Source organism: Hemitrygon akajei, chromosome 7 (genome assembly GCF_048418815.1).
Source record: "Hemitrygon akajei chromosome 7, sHemAka1.3, whole genome shotgun sequence".
Lineage (NCBI taxonomy): Eukaryota > Metazoa > Chordata > Chondrichthyes > Myliobatiformes > Dasyatidae > Hemitrygon > Hemitrygon akajei.
The window spans coordinates 5130939-5150088 of record NC_133130.1 but is presented as its reverse complement, the minus strand read 5'-3'; the positions used below and the strand labels follow the sequence as shown (position 1 = coordinate 5150088).

The 19150-nt window shown below is 43.1% G+C and overlaps 1 protein-coding gene across 1 annotated transcript in view; it reads left to right on the top strand.

Annotated features, from left to right (window-relative positions):
• The first annotated feature begins 894 nt into the window (after positions 1-894).
• The window catches only part of rpl7l1 (ribosomal protein L7-like 1), a 40869-nt gene continuing 22613 nt past the window's right edge, over positions 895-19150 (top strand). Inside the window, exons 1-6 of the mRNA XM_073050350.1 lie at positions 895-994; positions 2609-2717; positions 4001-4164; positions 4264-4401; positions 11220-11329; positions 15492-15702. Of these exons, the coding sequence (XP_072906451.1) occupies positions 981-994; positions 2609-2717; positions 4001-4164; positions 4264-4401; positions 11220-11329; positions 15492-15700 (744 nt within the window). The 5' untranslated portion in view covers positions 895-980 and the 3' untranslated portion in view covers positions 15701-15702. The remainder of the gene's footprint in view (positions 995-2608; positions 2718-4000; positions 4165-4263; positions 4402-11219; positions 11330-15491; positions 15703-19150) is intronic.

Genomic DNA, 19150 nt, shown 5'->3' with positions numbered 1-19150 from the left:
ATTGGGTTTGTGGGTTTATGATGGGGAGCTCCAGTTCATTAATTGTTACATTTTAGTTTGGGTTATATAGTTCTTCACTTGTGTGTTTGTGGGTTACCCTGACTGTAACCGGGGTGTGTAATAATCACCCCCATCTGTCTATAGACAGTAAAGACAAAATAGGCATCCGTTAGTCTCGAGAGACCATGGATTTGTGCCTTGGAAAGTTTCCAGGGCAGGGTTGTATGGGGGTGTCCTCTCCATGCCACTGATGTTGTCGGGCTGATACAGCTTGGCACCGGTGTCATTGCAGAGCAACATGTAGTTAGGTGCCTTGCTAAAGGACACAACACGCTGCCTAAGCTAAGGCTTGAACTAGCGACCTTCAGTTTACTAGATCAACGCCTTAACCACTTGGCCATGCACCACATAGGTAAGATAAATGAGCTTTTCTCGCCTATCATGGACCAAATGCTCATCACAATATACCGGGTGCACTATAATTGATTTCCCCCCATATTATCATGCATTGCATTGCAGCTGCTAAGTTAAATATTTTCTTGACTTATGCAGGTGATATTAAACCTGATACTTATTCTGATCCTGAAAACAGCCTATGCCTTTATCTAACAAAGGTGGGAAGGAAGGATTAAAGAAAGCCCACAGTATTTGCCGCTTCTGGCTCTGCACGAGTTGAGAGGGAAGACCCTGACGCAATTTAATGATCAATCATTGCTGGGGTCCACCATTATGCTATGATTTTAAAGAAAATAATTTAACTACCGGAGACAGAGAGGCTGCAGATGCTAAAATTGAAAAGCAACGCACAAAGTACGGGAGGAATGTTACAGGTCATACAGCACGTACGGAAGGGAACGGACTTCAGCACTGCGAGAGGCATTGGCTGTGAACGCGCAAGTTTGGTCGCTGAACGGAAGCGGCGCCGCGCCTGCGCACTAACGAGGACGTTGTGCACATGCGCGTGGTGAACGTGGAGGGCCATGGCGGAACTCGGGTAAGTGGGGAGTTGGGTGCTCCGACAATCCGCTGCCATCCGCTGTCTGTGGTGGTGACGGGGGGGTCGGTGTCACCGGCGGCGAGTGTGGAGGGAGGGGCAGTACCACCGGCAGGGAGCTTTGGATGTTGGGGTGATGTTGTCGCCATCGGGGAGTCAGTGTTTCTGTTGGAGATTGATGGTGTGCTGGGGTACCAGGTTCACTGTGGTTGAAAAACTTAGGTCTCGATCGTGTGACCAACCTTCATAACCATCAAACCCCTGCCCCTCTCGCCACGTCCCCTTCTCACTTTGATTGAGAAAGCTTTTTGCACCATCTCAAACATGGAGTGGTTGAGCTTAGTATCACCAACTTATTTAATTTAGATATATATCATGAATTTCATAGGTTATCTTTTATCTCAGTGCCACTTCCTCACCTGGCACATGGTTTTGAGATTCCTAGAATTATTGGATCCAAAATAGGTTTAGTAATGTGGCTTAGCGGCATGGTGAAGTATTGTTGAAGTAATGGTGAAGTATTGTTTTTATAATTGTAATTATAATTATAAAAACGTCTCAAACAAGCATACCAGGCTGGTTGGATGCTGTTGTGAGGGTGACAGTCTCTCGAATGAGCCAGATCAGTAGGACTACAGCAGCAACAGTCGAAGTTAGTCAGACACGGAAAGGTGTGCATGGTTTGTTAACTATTTGTGATAGTACTTTATTTCAATGAATTTTGGTATGTTTCACATGAAGTGATTCTGATTTCTGTGTTGTGTACTGTGTTGCTCAGGATCAAGGTGGGCACATTGTCTCATTTGTTGGTATATAATGTGGCTGAATGATAATAAACATGAACTGTGAATGGGTGTGAGGCTCCACAATGGGTTGTTCCTTCATGAAGTTCAAGGACGTCTCTGAGCAAGCACAGGATATTTGTAAGGGAGATTGAGCAGCTGAAATGGTGGTTGATGTTGATATTAACGACAGGTGGCAACATGGGAGATGACTGTACCTTTCCACGGTTCCATGATTTAGAACACTTGTTAGATGCTGTCAGTGACTTCAGTCTGAGGGAGCGTATTCCAGGTGTTGACCATACTTGGGTTAAAAAGGAACCCCCAGACATATACACAATCTGTTTTCTTCAAGGTAGCAGTTGTTAAATTAGACGACGCAAGTTTGAATGAGAAAATGAACAGATCAGTAGTGTGGCAGGGAGCGAGGAGACACCGTTGGATTAAACATATATTGCAGTGCAAGAGGTCTGACAGTTCAGATGGATGAATTCTGGGCATGGATATCTATGTGGGATTAGGATATTAATTACTAAAATGTGTCTGAGGGAGGGACAAGACTGGCAGCTAAAGGTTCCAGGGTATAGGTGGAAGAAAGGGAGGAGGCAGAGTTATATTTCTGATAAGCTTAGAAACCCTACAGCACCATACAGGCTCTTCAGCCCACAAAGCTGTGCCGAAAGTGTCCTTGCCTTAGAACTACCTAGGTTTACCCATAGCCCTCTATTTTCTAAGCTCCATGTATCCATCCAGGAGTCTCTTAAAAGACCCTATTGTTTCCACCTCCACCACCGCCAGTGATATTAAACGTGATTTTGTTATTTTTTTTCAGAGAGAGGAGAAAACTGCCACGCGTCCCAGAGAACCTGCTGAAGAGGAGGAAAGCTTATCAGGCTATTAAGGCTACCCAGGCCAAACAAGCTTTACAGGAAAAGCGAAAGGTCTGAAGGACTTTCATTGCACTGATAATGTGTTATACCATTTGCAGAATTCTGTCACTGTTTCTAACTGTATTTACAGTTTCCTTGGCTGTGATAGAATCCTAACTGGAATGCAGTTACAGGTGTCCCCCGCTTTACAAATGTTCGGGGTATGCCACTTCACTTTTACAAAAGACCTACATTAGTAATCTGTTTTTGCATCACAAAGAGGATTTTTGCTTTTACGAAAATTTTTCCCATACAAATTAATGGTCCTTCGCTTTACACTATTTTGACTTAAGAAAGGTTTCATAGGAATGCTCTACCTTTGTAAAGGGGGGGATACCTGTATCTTTCTTGAGTATCTACTGCAGAGCGGGAACAGCTGATTGATTCAGTGCTCCAGTTACTACCCAAATCTTGATATTCTATTCAGTCTTAATGACATTTCAAGAAGGAAGTCCACTTACTTTAAGTAATCCAGCCCAGCCTCAATAAGAGTTTCTCCCATGTTCCAAACCTCATCCTTGTAGCTTTGCTCTTTCTCTGGAAAAGCATTTGCCTTAGTCCATTCACCTGCCATACTTGGTTTGGAACAAATTCAAGCTCTGTTAGAACAGTGCACAAACAGACCCTACAGCCCACAATGTTTGCTGAGCAAGATGCCTAATTAAACTAATCCTTTCTTCCTGATGTCCCTCCGTTCCTTGCACGTACCTGCTAAAAGACTTTTGAATGTCAACTATCATATTCTTGTACTTTGTCACACTGTTTCTTTACTTGATGACTAGAAACTTGAAACATGAGGGGCTTCATGGCTTCTTTCTGAGCATTCCAGCAAATTCTGCATGTTGAATTTTGTACAGTGTTAATTTTCTACATCTTATGATAGATCAAGGTTTACAGTATTACTTGTGTCTACAGAGTGGAAAGTTTACTTGCCTCAAACATGTTGTGGTTCATATCAGCTCAATTTTATGGAAACTGTAGTTTTGAGGTGCAAATTTTCAGTTCCACCTAGTCTGGCCGTATGGGAGGGTTGCCAATTATGTGCCAGAGATTCAGGAAAGGTGGCAGTCAGTTTCCTTCTGGAATTTTTTTTATGAGGCATAAATACTAAAGTAGTGAAGAATATGGCATTTTAAACATTACATAACTTCCTGAACAAAATAATGAAATGTTAACTGGTTGAGTTAGGAGGGCTGATTATAATTTTGTTTTGACCTGAGTACTAAAGTGGAGTGCTGAATATCTGTGGGTTCATGCTGATCTAGATCTGAAGTGCAGTTGCTTTTGCATTTCAGCTTCAGAAAGGGAAGCAGATTCGTTTTAAGCGAGTTGAGAATTTTATAAGAGATTCTAGGCGGAAATTCCGGGATGAGGCTCGATTTGTTCGGATGGCAAAGAAGACAGTGAAGAATGATGTGCCCGAAGAGCAGAAGCTGGCATTTGCAGTGCGGCTCAGACCGTAAGTACCACAGCTGCAGTCATCTCTGCAGGGACTGCATGTTTATTCTGAACTGAGATGAGGAATGCTCAATCTTTAAATGCGTCAAAAATGTTGCAGGATTCACGGAGTCAGTCCCAAAGTGCGGAAAGTTGTTCAAATGTTGCGACTTCGAAAGATTTACAGTGGAACATTTGTGAAATTGAATCAGACATCATTGAAGATGTTGAAGGTGGTGGAGCCCTATGTTGCTTGGGGGTAAGATTCAAGATCCTTTGATGTCATTTAGAGTACACAAGTGTAAAGGAGAACAAAATAATTGTTAAAGACAAAATTGCTGTTAGCAGATAAATATGAAACTGCAGGGTTTGGGAAGCTATGGTGATGAGGCAGAGATTCAAAGTCACAGAAACATAGAAAACCTACAGCACAATACAGACCCTTCAGCCCACAAAGCTGTGCCGAACATGTCCTAACTATAGAAATTACCCAAGGATACCCATAGCCCTCTACTTTTCTAAATTCTATGTACCTATCCAGGAGTTTCTTAAAAGACCCTATCCTATCTGCCTCCAGCACCGTTGCCAGCAGCCCATTCCACGCACTCACCACTCTGCGTCAAAAATATTTACCCCTGACATCTCTGTACCTGTTTCCAAGCACCTTAAAACTGTGCCCTCTCATGTCAGCCGTTTCAGCCTTGGGGGAAAAAGCCTCTGACTATCCATATGATCAGTGCCTCTCATCATCTTACCCTAACCTCTATCAGGTCACTTCTCATCTTGTCGCTCCAAGGAGAAAAGGCTGAGTTCACTCAACCTATTTTCATATGGCATGCTCCCCAATCCAGGCAACATCCTTGTAAATCTCCTCTACACCTTTTCTATGGTTTCCACATCCTTCCTGTAGTGAGGCGACCAGAACTGAGCACAGTACTCCAAGTGGGGACTGACCAGGGTCCTATATAGCTGCAACATTACCTCTCGGCTCCTAAACATAATCCCACGATTGATGAAGGCCAATGAACTGTTTGCCTTCTTAATCACAGAGTCAACCTGCACAGCAGCTTTGAGTGTCCTATGGACTTGGACCCCAAGATCCCTCTGATTCTCCACACTGCCAAGAATCTTAATATTAATACTATATTCTGCCATCATATTTGACCTACAAAAATGAACCACTTCAGACTTATCTGGGTTGAACTCCATCTGCCACTTCTCAGCCCAATTTTGCATCCTATCAATGTCCTGTTGTAACCTCTGACACCCCTCCACACTAACCTCAACACTCCTGACTATTGTGTAATCAGCAAATTTACTAACCCATCACTCCACTTCCACATCCATGTCATTTATAAAAATCACGAAGAGAAGGGCTCGCAGAACAGATCCCGGAGGCACACCACTGGTCACCGACCTCCATGCAGAATATGTCCCATCTACAACCACTCTTTGCCTTTTACAGGCAAGCCAGTTCTGGATCCACAAAGCAATGTCCCCTTGGATCCCATGCCTCCTTACTTTCTCAATAAGCCTTGCATGGGGTACCTTATCAAATGCCTTGCTGAAAACCATAGACACTACATCTACTGCTCTGCCTTCATCAATGTGTTTAGTAAAATCCTCAAAAGATTAAATCAGTCGAGGTTAAATGTATTATGAAAGTTGTAGTTACCACATACCTTCTTGAGATTTTCTTATGGGCATTTACAGGAAAATAAAGCTACTTAAAGACTGAGAAACAAGGTCCAAAGGAACACAAATGAGGCTAGTACTGAGAACTGTATCGTGAGGGGAAGAGATTCTGTAGATCAGGGGGTTATTCTGTGACATTAGGGAGATATCAGCATAGTACATGAGGGTGCTCACCGTTACCATATTCTGCTCTACACCATCTCAGGATGTTCCAAGTCACTATACTTGTGAAGCACCTTATTGACTGTATAATCACTGGAGTGGTTAATTTAACCCAGGGTTAATTTGCACACAAACAGCGATGCAGAGGTTTATTACATGGCCCACTTGGTTTGGACTAATGCAATAGCTTTGTGAACACTAGGAAAGGGAGACAGATTTGATTTAATATTAGTCTGTATTATCAGACTAACATCATTGGAGTTATCTTTATTCTGGCTCTCCACACAGAACCAGGCCCTTCAGCCCACAATATGCCTGAACTGATTAAACAAGTGAAATGCCTATTTTCTTCTGCCAACACAGAATGTTCATATTTTTCCATTTTCTTCACATTTGTGTGTCTATCAAAGAGCTTCTTAAATGCCTCTATCATATTTCCCTCCACAACCACACCTGGTAGCGCAGTCTGTGGGGGAGAAAGTAGACATTCTCCACCTGTCTCCTTTGAATCGTCCATTTTCAGATTACAGATATGCTGTCTAGTATTGGACATTTTGAGTTTGGGGCAAGGTAACTGCCTATCTGTCTATGACTTCCATAATCTTTAAACTTCTATCAGGTTTCTTCAGTTTCCTCCTCTCAAGAGAAAACAACCCAAGTTTGTCCAACGCACATGCCCTCTAATTCAGGCTGTGTACTGGTAAACTGCTGCACCTTTGCAAAGCCTCTATATCCTTCCTTTAACGGGGCAACCAGAACTCAATGCAGTACTCTGGATGTGGACTAACTAGTTTTATAAAACTGCAACATAACCTCCTGACATTTGAAGTCAGTGCTTCAGCTAACAAAGCATACCATGGTCTTCTCTGCAATCTTATCAACTCGTACAGCCGCATTAAGGGAGCATGGACTTGGGGTCCAAGATCTCTTTGTACATAAATGCTGTTACGGATCCTTCACTAACTGCATACCATCTTTTTACATTTAACCTCCCAAAGTGCAACACCCTCACACTAGATTAAAATCCATCTGTCATTTTTCTGCTCATACTTGCAACTGTCAGATATCCCATTTGACAACCTTCTACACTATCTACAATGCTACCAATCTTTGTATTGTATGGGAGGGAGGCAAAAGACATGACGGCATGGCACTGTTGATCAGAGATAGTGTCACTGCTGCAGAAAAGGAAGAAGTCATGGAGGGATTGTCTACGGAGTCTCTGTGGGTGGAAGTTGGGAATAGGAAGAGGTCAAGAACTCTAATGGGTGTTTTTTTTTTAAAGACCACCCAGTAGTAACAGGGACATCGAAGAGCAGATAGGGAGACAGATTCTGGAAAGGTGTATTAATAACCGGGTTGTTGTGGGAGATTGTAATTTCCCAAATATTGATTGGCATCTCCCTAGGGTGAGGGGTTAAGATGGTGTAGAGTATGTTAGGTGTGTTCAGGAAGGTTTCCTTACAGAATATGTAGATAAGCCTACAAGAGGAGAGGTTGTACTTGATCTGGTATTGGGAAATGAATCTGGTCAGGTGTCAGGTCTCTCAGTGGGAGAGCATTTTGGAGATAGTGATCACAATTCTATCTCCTTTACCATAGCATTGGACAGCAATAGGAACAGACAAGTTAGGGAACTGTTTAATTGCAGTAAGGGGAAATATGAGGCTATCAGTCAGGAACCTGGAAGCATAAATTGGAAACAGGTGTTCTCAGGGAAATGTATGGAAGAAATGTGGCAATGTTCAGGGGATATTTGTATGGGGATCTGAGTAGGTACGTTCCAGTGAAATGTGGAAAGGATGGTAGGGTACAGCCATGGTGTACAAATGCTGTAGTAAATCTAGTCAAGAAGAAAAGAAGAGCTTACAAAAGGTTTAAACTAGGTAATGATAGGAATCTAGAAGATTATAAGGCTAGCAGGAAGGAGCTCAAGAATAAAATTAGGAGAGCCAGAAGGGGCCATGAGAAGACCTTGGCGGACAGGATTAAGGAAAACCCCAAGGCATTCTACAAGTATGTGAAGAGCAAAGGGATAAGACGTGAGAGGATAGGACCAATCAAGCGTGACATTGGAAAAGTGTGTATGGAACCAGAGGAAATAGCAGAGGTACTTAATGAATACTTTACTTCAGTATTCACTATGGGAAAGGATCTAGGCGATTGTAGGAATGACTTGCAGCGGACTGCAAAGCTTGAGCCTGTAGATATTAAGGAAGAGGATATGCTGGAGCTTTTAGAAAGCATTAAGTTGGATAAGTCGCCGGGACCGGATGAGATGTACCCCAGGCTACTGTGGGAAGCGAGGGAGGAGATTGCTGAGCCTCTGGTAATGATCTTTGCATCATCAATGAGGACAGGAGAGGTTCTGGAGGATTGGAGGTTTGCTGATGTGTTCCCTTATTCAACAGGGAGTAGAGATAGCCCAGGAAATTATAGACCAGTGAGGCTTACCTCAGTGGTTGTTAAGTTGATGGAGAAGATCCTGAGAGGCAGGATTTATGAACTTTTGGAGAGGCATAATATAATTTGGAATAGTCAGCATGGCTTTGTCAAAGACAGGTCGTGCCTTACTAGCCTGATTGAATTTTTTGAGGATGTGACTAAACACATTGATGAAGGTGAAGCTGTAGATGTAGTGTATATGGATTTTAGCGAGGCATTTGACAAGTACCCCATGCAAGGCTTATTGAGAAAGTAAGGAGGCATGGGATCCAAGGAGACATTGCTTTGTGGATCCAGAACTGGCTTGCCCACAGAAGGCAAAGAGTGGTTGTAGATGGGTCATATTCTGCATGGAGGCCTGTGACTAGTGGTGTGCCTCGGTGATATGTTCTTGGAGCCCGACTCTTTGTGATTTCTATAAATGACCTGGATGAGGAAGTAGAGGAATCAGTTAGTAAATTTTCTGATGACACAAAGGTTTGGGGGTTTTGTGGATAGTGTGGAGGGCTTTCAGAGGTTAGTGGGACATCGATAGGATGCAAAACTGGACTGAGAAGTGGCAGATGGAGTTTAACCCAGATAAGTGTGAGTGTGAGGTGGTTCATTTTGGTAGGTTAAATATGATGGCAGAATAGCATTAATGGTAAGACTCTTGGCAGTGTGGAGGATCAGAGGGATCTTCCCTCAGAGTGTCTGAGTCCATAGGACACTCAAAGCTGCTATGCAGTTGACTCTGTGCTTAAGAAGGCATACAGTGCATTGACCTTCATCAATCATGGGATTGAGTGTAAGAGCTGAGAAGTAATGTTGCAGCTATTTAGGACCCTGGTTAGACCCCACTTGGAGTACTCTGCTCAATTCTGGTCACTTCACTACAGGAAGGACCTGGAAACCATAGAAAGGGTGCAGAGGAGATTTATAAGGATGTTGCCTGGATTGGGGAGCATACCTTATGAGAATAGGTTGAGTGAACTCTGCCTTTTTTCCTTGGAGCAACGGAGGATGAGATGTGACCTGATAGAGGTGTTCAAGATGATGAGAGGCATTGATCGTGTGGATAGTCAGAGGCTTTTCCCCAGGGCTGAAATGGCTAGCACCAGAAGGCATAGTTTTAAGGTGCTTGGAAGTAGGTACAGAGGAGATGTCAGGGGTAAGTTTTTTACTCAAGAGAGTGGTGAGTGCATGGAATGGGCTGCCGGCGGTGGAGATGGATACGATAGAGTCTTTTAAGAGACTCCTGGATGGCTACATGGAGCTTAGAAAAATAGAAGGTTGTGGGTAAATCCTCGGTAGTTCTGAGGTAGGGACATGTTCGGCACAGCTTTGTGGGCCGATCTATCATCTGCAAACTTACTAACCTATCCATCTACATTTTCATCCTGGTCATTCATATACACTCAGTGGCCACTTTATTAGGTACAACTTGAAACCTGGTGTGGTCTGCTGAAGTGGATGGACTACAAGGTTCAATGTGCTGTGCATTCAGAGATGATGTTCTACACGCCACCGTTGTAACGCACAGTGATTTGAGTTACTGTCACCTGTCAGCTTGGTCCAGTCTGGCTATTCTCCTCTGGCCTCTCATGAACGAGGCATTTTCACCCACAAAACTACTGCTCACTGGCTTTGTGCTTTACACACCATTTCATGTAAACTTCAGACCATTGTGTGTGAAAATCCTAAAAGATCAGCAGTTTCTAAAGATACTAAAGCCTCCCAGTCTGGCACCAACAATCATTCCACAGTCAAGGTCACTTGGAACATATTTCTTTCCTGTTTGGCTGTTTGGTTTGAGCAGCAACTGAACCTCTTGACCACATCTGTATGCTTTCATGCATTGAGTTGCTGCCACACGATTGGCTGATACAATATTTGCATTAACAAGCAGGTGTGCCTAATAAAGTAGCCACTCCGTGTATATTGAAAAACAACGACAGAGGGCCCGGTATGGATCCTTGCAGATCACAGGTTTCCAACCAGAATAACCCTCTGTTTTGGGCAAGAACCAATTCACAGTAGATCCAACTGGGACCCCTCTTCCTTCCCTATCACATATGGGTCTAATTTCCTTCTTGCATTCCTATCCCTTCTGGCTCTAGTTCCCCTCTTCCATCCCTATCCCTTGGTGTTCTTAATTCCCATCTTTCATCTCTGTTCCTTGATGCTGTAATTCTCCTCATCAATCCCTATCCCTTGATGTCCTAATTCCCTTCTTCCATCCATAACCCTAGTAGCTCAAATTCTCCTCTTCCATCCAGATCCCTTGTGGCTCGAATTCTTCTCGATCCCAATCCCTTGTGACTCTCATTTCCCTCTTTCATTCCTCGCCCTTGTGGTTGTCCTTTCCCTCTTCCATCCTTTATCTTTCTGGCTGTAGTTCCCTAACCCTTGTGGCTCTGCTGATTCTCCTCATCCATCCCAACTCTCTCACTCCTTTACCCTCCTGGGTTTCTGCTTCTAAGTCAAACATATGCCTCCTTTTTGGCTGAAATGATGCAGCACTCAGACACTTGAATTTCAAAGTCAGAGCATGATAGTTGGAAGGAGACATGGTCAAATCGAAGGAGAGTTGGACATCACTATTGGGCAATAAATTCCTTAGCAAGTGCACAGCCGAAGAACAGCTCAGGTGGGCTGAGTAGTGTGAGGTCACTGCTAGGAGGAAGGGTGTGGAGATTTGTCCTGTTTTGTGAAGAGCAGTGTTCATGCTACTGTTTGTGTCCTTTGTCACTTCATTAACGTGTATGGTTTACACATCTTGATTTTTCTTTGCAGATTTCCTAATTTAAAATCTATCCGTGAACTGATTTTGAAACGGGGTCAAGCAAAAGTGAACAAGAAACGCATACCGCTAACTGACAACTCGATTATCGAGGGGCACCTAGGTAACACAGACAAATCTTAAATTATCAGAGGATAACAAAAGATTAGCAGGGGATAACAGAAAGTACCCGTGAGGAAGTTGTGCTCAGCCTAAGAGAATGTACATAGACTTCCAACTTAGAGAATGCAATAGGGATTTAATGATGTGTCATGAGTTTATAATATATCAAAGGAAGCAGAAAGGGAAATCAGATCCATAATATATAGGAGCAGATGTAGGCCATTTGGCCAGAGTCCACTGCGCAATTTTATCGTGACTGATCCATTTCCTCCTCAGCCCCAATCTCCTGCTTTCCATTCTTCCCACCCCCACTGGTATCCTTTCACACTTTGACTGATCAAGAATCTATCAACTTCTGCCTTAAATATACATAAAGACTTGGCATCCACCGCTGCCTTTGGCAATGAATTCCACAGATTCACCACTCTGGCTAAAAAAAAATTCCTTCTCATCTCTGTTCTAAAGTATGCACCTCTATTTCTGAGGCTGTGTCCTCTGCTCTTAATCTCCCCCACCATAGGAAACATCCATTCCACATCCACTCTTCGAGGCTCTTCAACTTTTGATGGGTTTCAATGAGGTTACCGCTCAATTCTTCAGAATTCCAGTGAGTAGAAGTCCACAGCCATCAAACGTTCTTCATGTGACAAGTGTTTCCATCCTGGAATAATTTTTGTGAACCACTTTTGAACCCTCTCCACTCTCTCTTGGATAAGGGGCTCAAAGCCGCTTGCAGTACCCCCAAGTGTGGCCTCACCAGTGCCTTATAAAACTTCAACATTACATCCTTGCTTTTAGGAGTACGTTCAGCCAGACTCATTCCACCGAGATGCAACACAGAGCGTCATAGGAAGTTATTCCTGCCTATGGCCATCAAACCTTACAACTCCTCCCTCAGAGTGTCAGATACCCTGAGCCAATAGGCTGGTCCTGCACTTAATTCCACTTGGAATAATTAACTTATTATTTAATTATTTATGGGTTTATATTGCTGTATTTCTACACTATTCTTCGTTGGTGCGACTGTAACGAAACCCAATTTCCCTCGGGATCAGTAAAGTATGTCTGTCTCTCTGTCTATATTCTAGTCCTCTGGAAATTAATGCACACGTTGTATTTGCCTTCCTCACCACCAACTCAACCTGCAGATTAATCTTTAGGGAATCCTGCACAAGGACTCGCACAAGTCCCGTTGCACTTCAGATTTTGAAATTTTCTCTCCATTTAGATAATAGTCCGCCTTTTTAGTGCATGACTATACACATTCTGACACTATTTCATCTGCCACTTTGCCTATTCTCCTAAACTGTCTTAAGTCCCTCTACTCAAAACTACGTGCGCCCTCTGCCTATTTTTGTATCTTTTAAAAACTTTGCCACAAGGCCATCAATTCCGTCATCCTTCAGCCCATCAAATCTTTGCTGGCCTTCAGCTATCCATTTAAACCAATTTTACATCAAACATCAGAAAGTTGTGATGGCCAAGTGATTATGATGTTGGATTCAAAATTAAGTGGGGGTGCCCCATGCAGGTTAGAATCCTGCTTGCAGCAGGTTTACATTTACTGGAGCTGTTACACTGCTGAAAAACATCAGCTTTTATCAGACACTGAAAGGCTATCAAAGGACATGGAAAGAATGTTTTCTATAGTGAGGTGGTGTTTTGGACAAGGGGGTAGAGAATGTGTGGAATTCAATGCCACAGGTGGCTGCGGAGGCCAAGTTATTGGGTGTATTTAAAGCAGTTGTTGCTGGACTCCTGATTAGTCATGGCATCAAAGGTTACAGGCAGAAGGCAGGAGAATGGGATTGAGAGGGGTAATAAATCTGCAATGATGGATTGCTGGAGCAGACTCATTAAGTCATTCAGTGCAGATATGTGCATGCATCTCAGGTTGTGGAAGGAAGACAGGGCTAAAATTGCAGGCTTTCAGTGCACTCAGAGTTCTGCTGCGCATGTGTACCCTCTGCCCCCCCCCCCCCCCCCCCATCTCTGCCAACCATGATGTCAATTTACAGTTATCCCACTTGCCCGTTAGGCTTGTGTCTCTTCAATCCTATCCAAACACCTGTTCAGATGTCTTTTAAAAACCGTAATTGTTTCTGCTGTGTGTGTGGGTGATCCATCCTTATTGTTCCCTCACATCTTTTCCACCGCACTTTAAAACAATGCCCTCTAATCTTAGTGTCCCTCTGTGTCTAGACTCTTGTCTTATAAACCTCAAGGTCATTCCAACCTCCAGTGTTCTAGAGAAAACAACTTAGGTTTGTCCAACCTTATAGTTTCATGTCCTCTACTGCAGGCAACATTCCAGTACCCACTCCAAAACTTCTACATCTTCCTAGAGAGCACTGAACAGAACAGCACACGATACTTTAAATGCAGCTTAACCAACATTTCATACAGCAGCATAATTTCCCATCCAGTGAAGGCAAGCATTTATCACCATATCCACTTGTTTTGCTACTTTCAAGGAGCTATGCACTTGATCACCTCTGTACATCAGAGCTCCTACCACTTCCTCTTGAGTAATCCAGCACAAGGAACATGCTTTTTGGTACACAGAGTTGGTGCTGACTAGTTAAAGCTGCACACGTGGCCACCGTGGTCTGTACATGTACCTGTTTAAATGCCTCAGAAATGTTGCTTTCTTATTTGCTTCCGATGTGTGCCCCCCCCCCCCCCCGCCCATCAGCAGTATGCTCCAGGCGACTTTTTACTCTGTCATGTAAATCTTTTTACTCTGTCTTTTTACTGCCATGTAAATCTTTTTAGTTTCTCCCTCCCTGCTCTCATGATTTTATGACCTCCTTTCAGATCACCCCTCACCCTCTGATACTCCTGAGAGAACAATCTGTTTGTCCAACTTCTCCTTGTAGCACATGCTGTCTTGTCCAGCCAACATCTTAGTGAATTTCTGCACCCTCTCCAAAATGTCAACATAACTGGGACATTGTGAGCCAAATGGTCTGTGCTTGTGCTGTATTGTTCTATGTTCTATAACTGCTCATTATGCTCCAAATGTGGCCTAATAGTTTTATACAGCTGTAACATGACTTCTGAACTGAACAACAAACAAGTATATTCTATGCGTTCTTTACCACTCTGTCTCCCAAAATGCAACACCTCCTACAAATCCAAGTTAAACTGCATCTGTGCTTTTTTCAATGGTCCATATTCTGCTGTATGCTTCAATCACTGTCCACAAGTCTGTCGTCTGCAAAATTAATCAGCCCATCATTGATGTATATCATAAACAACAGAGCTCCTAACACTGATCCTTGCAGAACACCACTGGTTACAAACCTCCAATTGGAGAAGTGCTCTTCCACTGTTACCCTGCCTTCTGTAACAAGCCAGCTTTGTATCCAACTCACTGGATCCCAAGTGAGTTAACATTCTGGTCCAGCCTACTATGATGGACCTTGGCCATTTCCTTGGGGTGAAAACTTGTACAAAGTTTAGAGTGTTCATGAATGTGGTATGAGGCCGTCAGAAAAGTACATAAGGTATTCAAGAAATCAACTCTGATTGTAGAGAATGGAAACCTTTACAAAATGGGAATGTATAAAATAAAAGAGTTGGTTATTGGCTTCAGGAAGAATGGTACACTTGCTCCTGCCTTGTATCAAAGGTTTGAGGTTGACAGCTTCAAGTTCCTGGATGTGAACATCACTAATAGCCTTTCTGGATCCAACCACATTGAGAGCATAGCCAAGAAAGCTCAGCAACTCTTCTACAGGAGGAGGTCGTCAACCCTTACCAGTGCACCATTCTGTCTGGGTGCATAACATCTAGTTATGGAAACTGTTTTCTTACGTGACTCCCAAGAAACTGAAGAGAATTGCTCACCATTTACCTTGTTATCATTTATCACAACATTTTTACACTTCATTCTGCATCGTTATTTTGCCTTGTTGGGTTATGGTTTGGGTTAGCCTCACACTTAATGCATTGTGTAATTTGAGCTGTCTAAAAGTACACAATCAGTCTTTCACTATGTGTCATTGATAACCGATACATGGTTAATGATTAGGAGGAGGGAGGACACTGTATCAGAGATGTGGTTGAAAGAAGGGCAGACTAACATTCCAGTTCTGGTAGGGTGGGTTGTGGTTCTAAAACAGTTCTGTTGCGATTTAGTGCTTGCATTTTCTTTACAGGAAAGTGTGGATTGATTTGTCTTGAGGATTTGATATGTGAGATCTACACAGTTGGAAAATACTTTAAGGAGGCCAGCAATTTTCTCCATCCCTTCAGACTGTCGGTAGCCCGACACGCAGCAAGGAATAAAATGGGATTTCTCAATGAATTTGGAGAGACTGGACATCGTGGAAAAGAAATCAATAAACTCATTCGTCAGCTCAATTAAAGGTAGTTAAGAGTCCAGGAATTTGTGAATAACTCTGAGATTTCCTACTGTGGTATTAATGGATGGGAAGATGGGTGTTATGTTAAAAGTGTTTGATTTTCAGATTGTAAAGAAGCGAATACAAATTATCATCACTGCCACAGTTCCCTTTAGAAAATTCCACACTGTTACATTGGCCTTATTAAGGCCATTCAGCATAAGTTTATAAAACATAGGAGCAGAATTATGCCATTTGGACCATTGTGCGTCTGTCTGTTCTGACATCCCTTCATGGCTGATTTATTAACCCTTTCAACCCCATTCTCCTCCCTTCTCCCTTTAACCTTTGACATACTGATTAATCAGGAATCTACCAACCTCTGCTTTTAATATACCCAAAAAGATTTGGTCCAAACATCTGTCTGAGGCAATGAATTCCATAGATTCACCAGCCTCTGGCTAAGGAATATTTCCTTGTCTCTGTTCTAAGTGGATGACCCTCGATTTAGAGCCTATGCCCTATGGTCCTAGACTCCCTCACTATAGAAAACATCTTCTCTCATTCACCCTATCTAGGCTTTTCAATATTCAATATTTCCAATGAGATACGGAAAAGGACCTTGGTGATTGTAGGGATGACTTACAGCGGACTTTAAAAAGCATCAAGTTGGACAAGTCTCCGGAACCGGATGAGATATACCCCAGGCTACTGTGGGAGGTGAGGGAGGAGATAACTGAGCCTCTGGCAATGAGCTTTACATCATCAATGTGAATGGAAGAAGTTCCAGAGGATTGCAGGGATGCAGATGTTGTTCCCTTATTCAAGAAAGGGAGTAGCCCATGAAATTATAGACCAGTGAGTCTTACTTCAGTGGTTGATAAGTTGATGGAGAAGATCCTGAGAAGCATGATATATAAACATTTGGAGAGGCATAATATGATTTGTGAAAGGCAGGTCATGCCTGTTGAGTGTGATTGAATTTTTTGATGATGTGACTAAACACATTGATGAAGGTAGAGCAGTAGATGTAGTGTATATGGATTTCAGCAAGGCATTTGATAAGGTATCCCATGCAAAGCTTATTGGGAAAGTAAGGAGACATGGGATCCAAGGGGACCTTCTTTTGTGTATCCAAAATTGGCTTGCCCACAGAAGGCAAAGAGTGATTCTAAACGTGTCATTCTGCATGGAGGTCGGTGAACACTGGTGTGCCTCCGGGATCGGTTCTGGAACCCCTTCTCCCCATGATTTTTATAAATGACCTGGATGAGGAAGTGGAGGGATGGGTTAGTAAATTTGCTGATGACACAAATACTGGAGGTGTTGTGGATAGTGTGGAGGGCCGTCAGAGATTACAGCACAACAACAGGATGCAAGACTGGGTGGGAAGTGACAGATGGAGTTCAACCCAGGTAAGTGTCAGGTGGTTCATTTTGGTTGGTGAAAAATGATGGCAGAATATAACATTAATGGTAAGACTCTTGGCAGTGTGGAGGATCAGAGGGTTCTTGGGGTCTGATTCCATAGGACACTCTAAGCTGCTGCACAGATTGACTGGTTAAGAAGGCATTCAGTGCTTTGGCCTTCATCAGTCATGGGAGGAATTGAATTCAAGAGGTGGGAGGTAATGTTACAACTATATGAAACCCTGATCAGACCCCACCTGGAGAACTGTGCTCAGTTTCTAGTCACCTCACTACAAGAAGGATGTGGAAACTATACAAAAGGTGCAGAGGAGATTTACAAGGATGTTGCCTGGATTGGGGAGCATGCCTTATGAGAATAGGTTGAGTGAACGCAGCCTTTTCTCCTTGGAGCGACGGAGAATGAGAGGTGACCTGATAGAGGTGTGTAAGATGATGAGAGGCATTGATTGTGTGGATAGTCAGAGGCTTTTTCCCAGGGCTGAAATGGCTAACATGAGAGGGCACAGTTCTAAGGTGCTTGGAACTAGGTACAGAGGAGATATCAGGGGTAAGTTTTTTTACACAGAGAGTGGTGAGTGTGTGGAATGGGCTGCTGGTGATGGTGGAGGAGGCAAGAGACTGCTGGATAGGTTCATGGAGCTTCGAAAACTAGATGGCTATGGATAACACTAGGTAATTTCTAAAGTAAGTACATGGTTGGCGCTTTGTGGGCCAAAGGGTCTGTATTGCACTGCAGGTTTTCTATGTGATCATCTGTTGTTCTAAGCTCCAGCAAGTACAGGTTCAGAGCCATCAAATGCTCCTCATTTAGTAACCCTTTCACTCCTGGGATCAATCTTGTGGATCACTTTTGGATCCTCTCCAATGCCAGCACATCTTTTCTTAGATAAGTGACCCAAAGCCACTCACAACATTCCAAGTATGGTCTGATCAATGTGTTATAAAGCCTCTTGCTTGCTTTTGTATTGTAGCCCTCTCAAAATGAATGCATTTGCTTTTCTTACCACTGACTCACCCTGCAAATTAACTTTTAGGAAATCCTTCATTGAGGACACCCAAGTCCCTTTGATTTTTGAATTTTCTCTCCATTTAGTCCATGCCTTCATTTCTTCTGCCAAAGCCCCTACATCATTTTCCGCCTGCCACTTCTTTGCCCATTCCACCAATGTAAGTCCATCAGCAGACACCCTGCTTCCTCTAAACTATCTGCCTCTTCACCTATCTTGGCATCACCCAGAGATTTAGCCACAAAGCCATGAATTCCTTCATGCAAATCGAGCCCCCTCACCGGCCGGCTTGTGTAGAAATTGGGCTCATTAGCCGGCTCAGCTAACAGCCAATAGTCATTGGTCTCAGCGGTGAGAAGGCTGCCTTTGTTAAATAATATACGTCTAGGGTTGGTATGATTTGGGTTGAACCATACAGGAAATTTGGGATGTTTCGATTAACATAACTCCGACTTAGTGAATGCAGTGTAAATACTGCCCATACACAATTATCCGTCAGCAGGAAATAATATCTTACACTATACACAATTATAAAGTAAGTGTGTTTACTAATTTCAGCTTTATCAACCAGTTATTAAGGGGAAATGAAAAAGAATAAAAGGGCCCATTACAATTAAACCAGTCTAAATGTGCACGTCTTGGAGCTCATATTGTCCAACATCAAATATTCTTGCAGAGAGCTATTGGGAGTCAATTAAACTAATATGGCAGGGGGGGGTGAGAACTAGTATGATAGCGGTGAGCATGAGCCAGCAGGTTTACAACCAGGTGATGGCTATAACATGAACGTAAGGAAGGACAAGCCAATGATTGGGTACAAATGTAGACAAAGCAATGAGTTAAATTGCACCACTGAGACAAAATTCAAAAGGGCAAAGAATGCAGGATGCAGGTGCTGTATTTAAATATGCGTAGCATTTGGAATAAGGTGGATGAATTTGTGGCACATTTAGAGATTGGTCGGTATGATGTGGGCATAACTGAGTCGTGGCTGTAAAAAGACCATCGTTGGGAGCTTAACATCAAAGGATATACT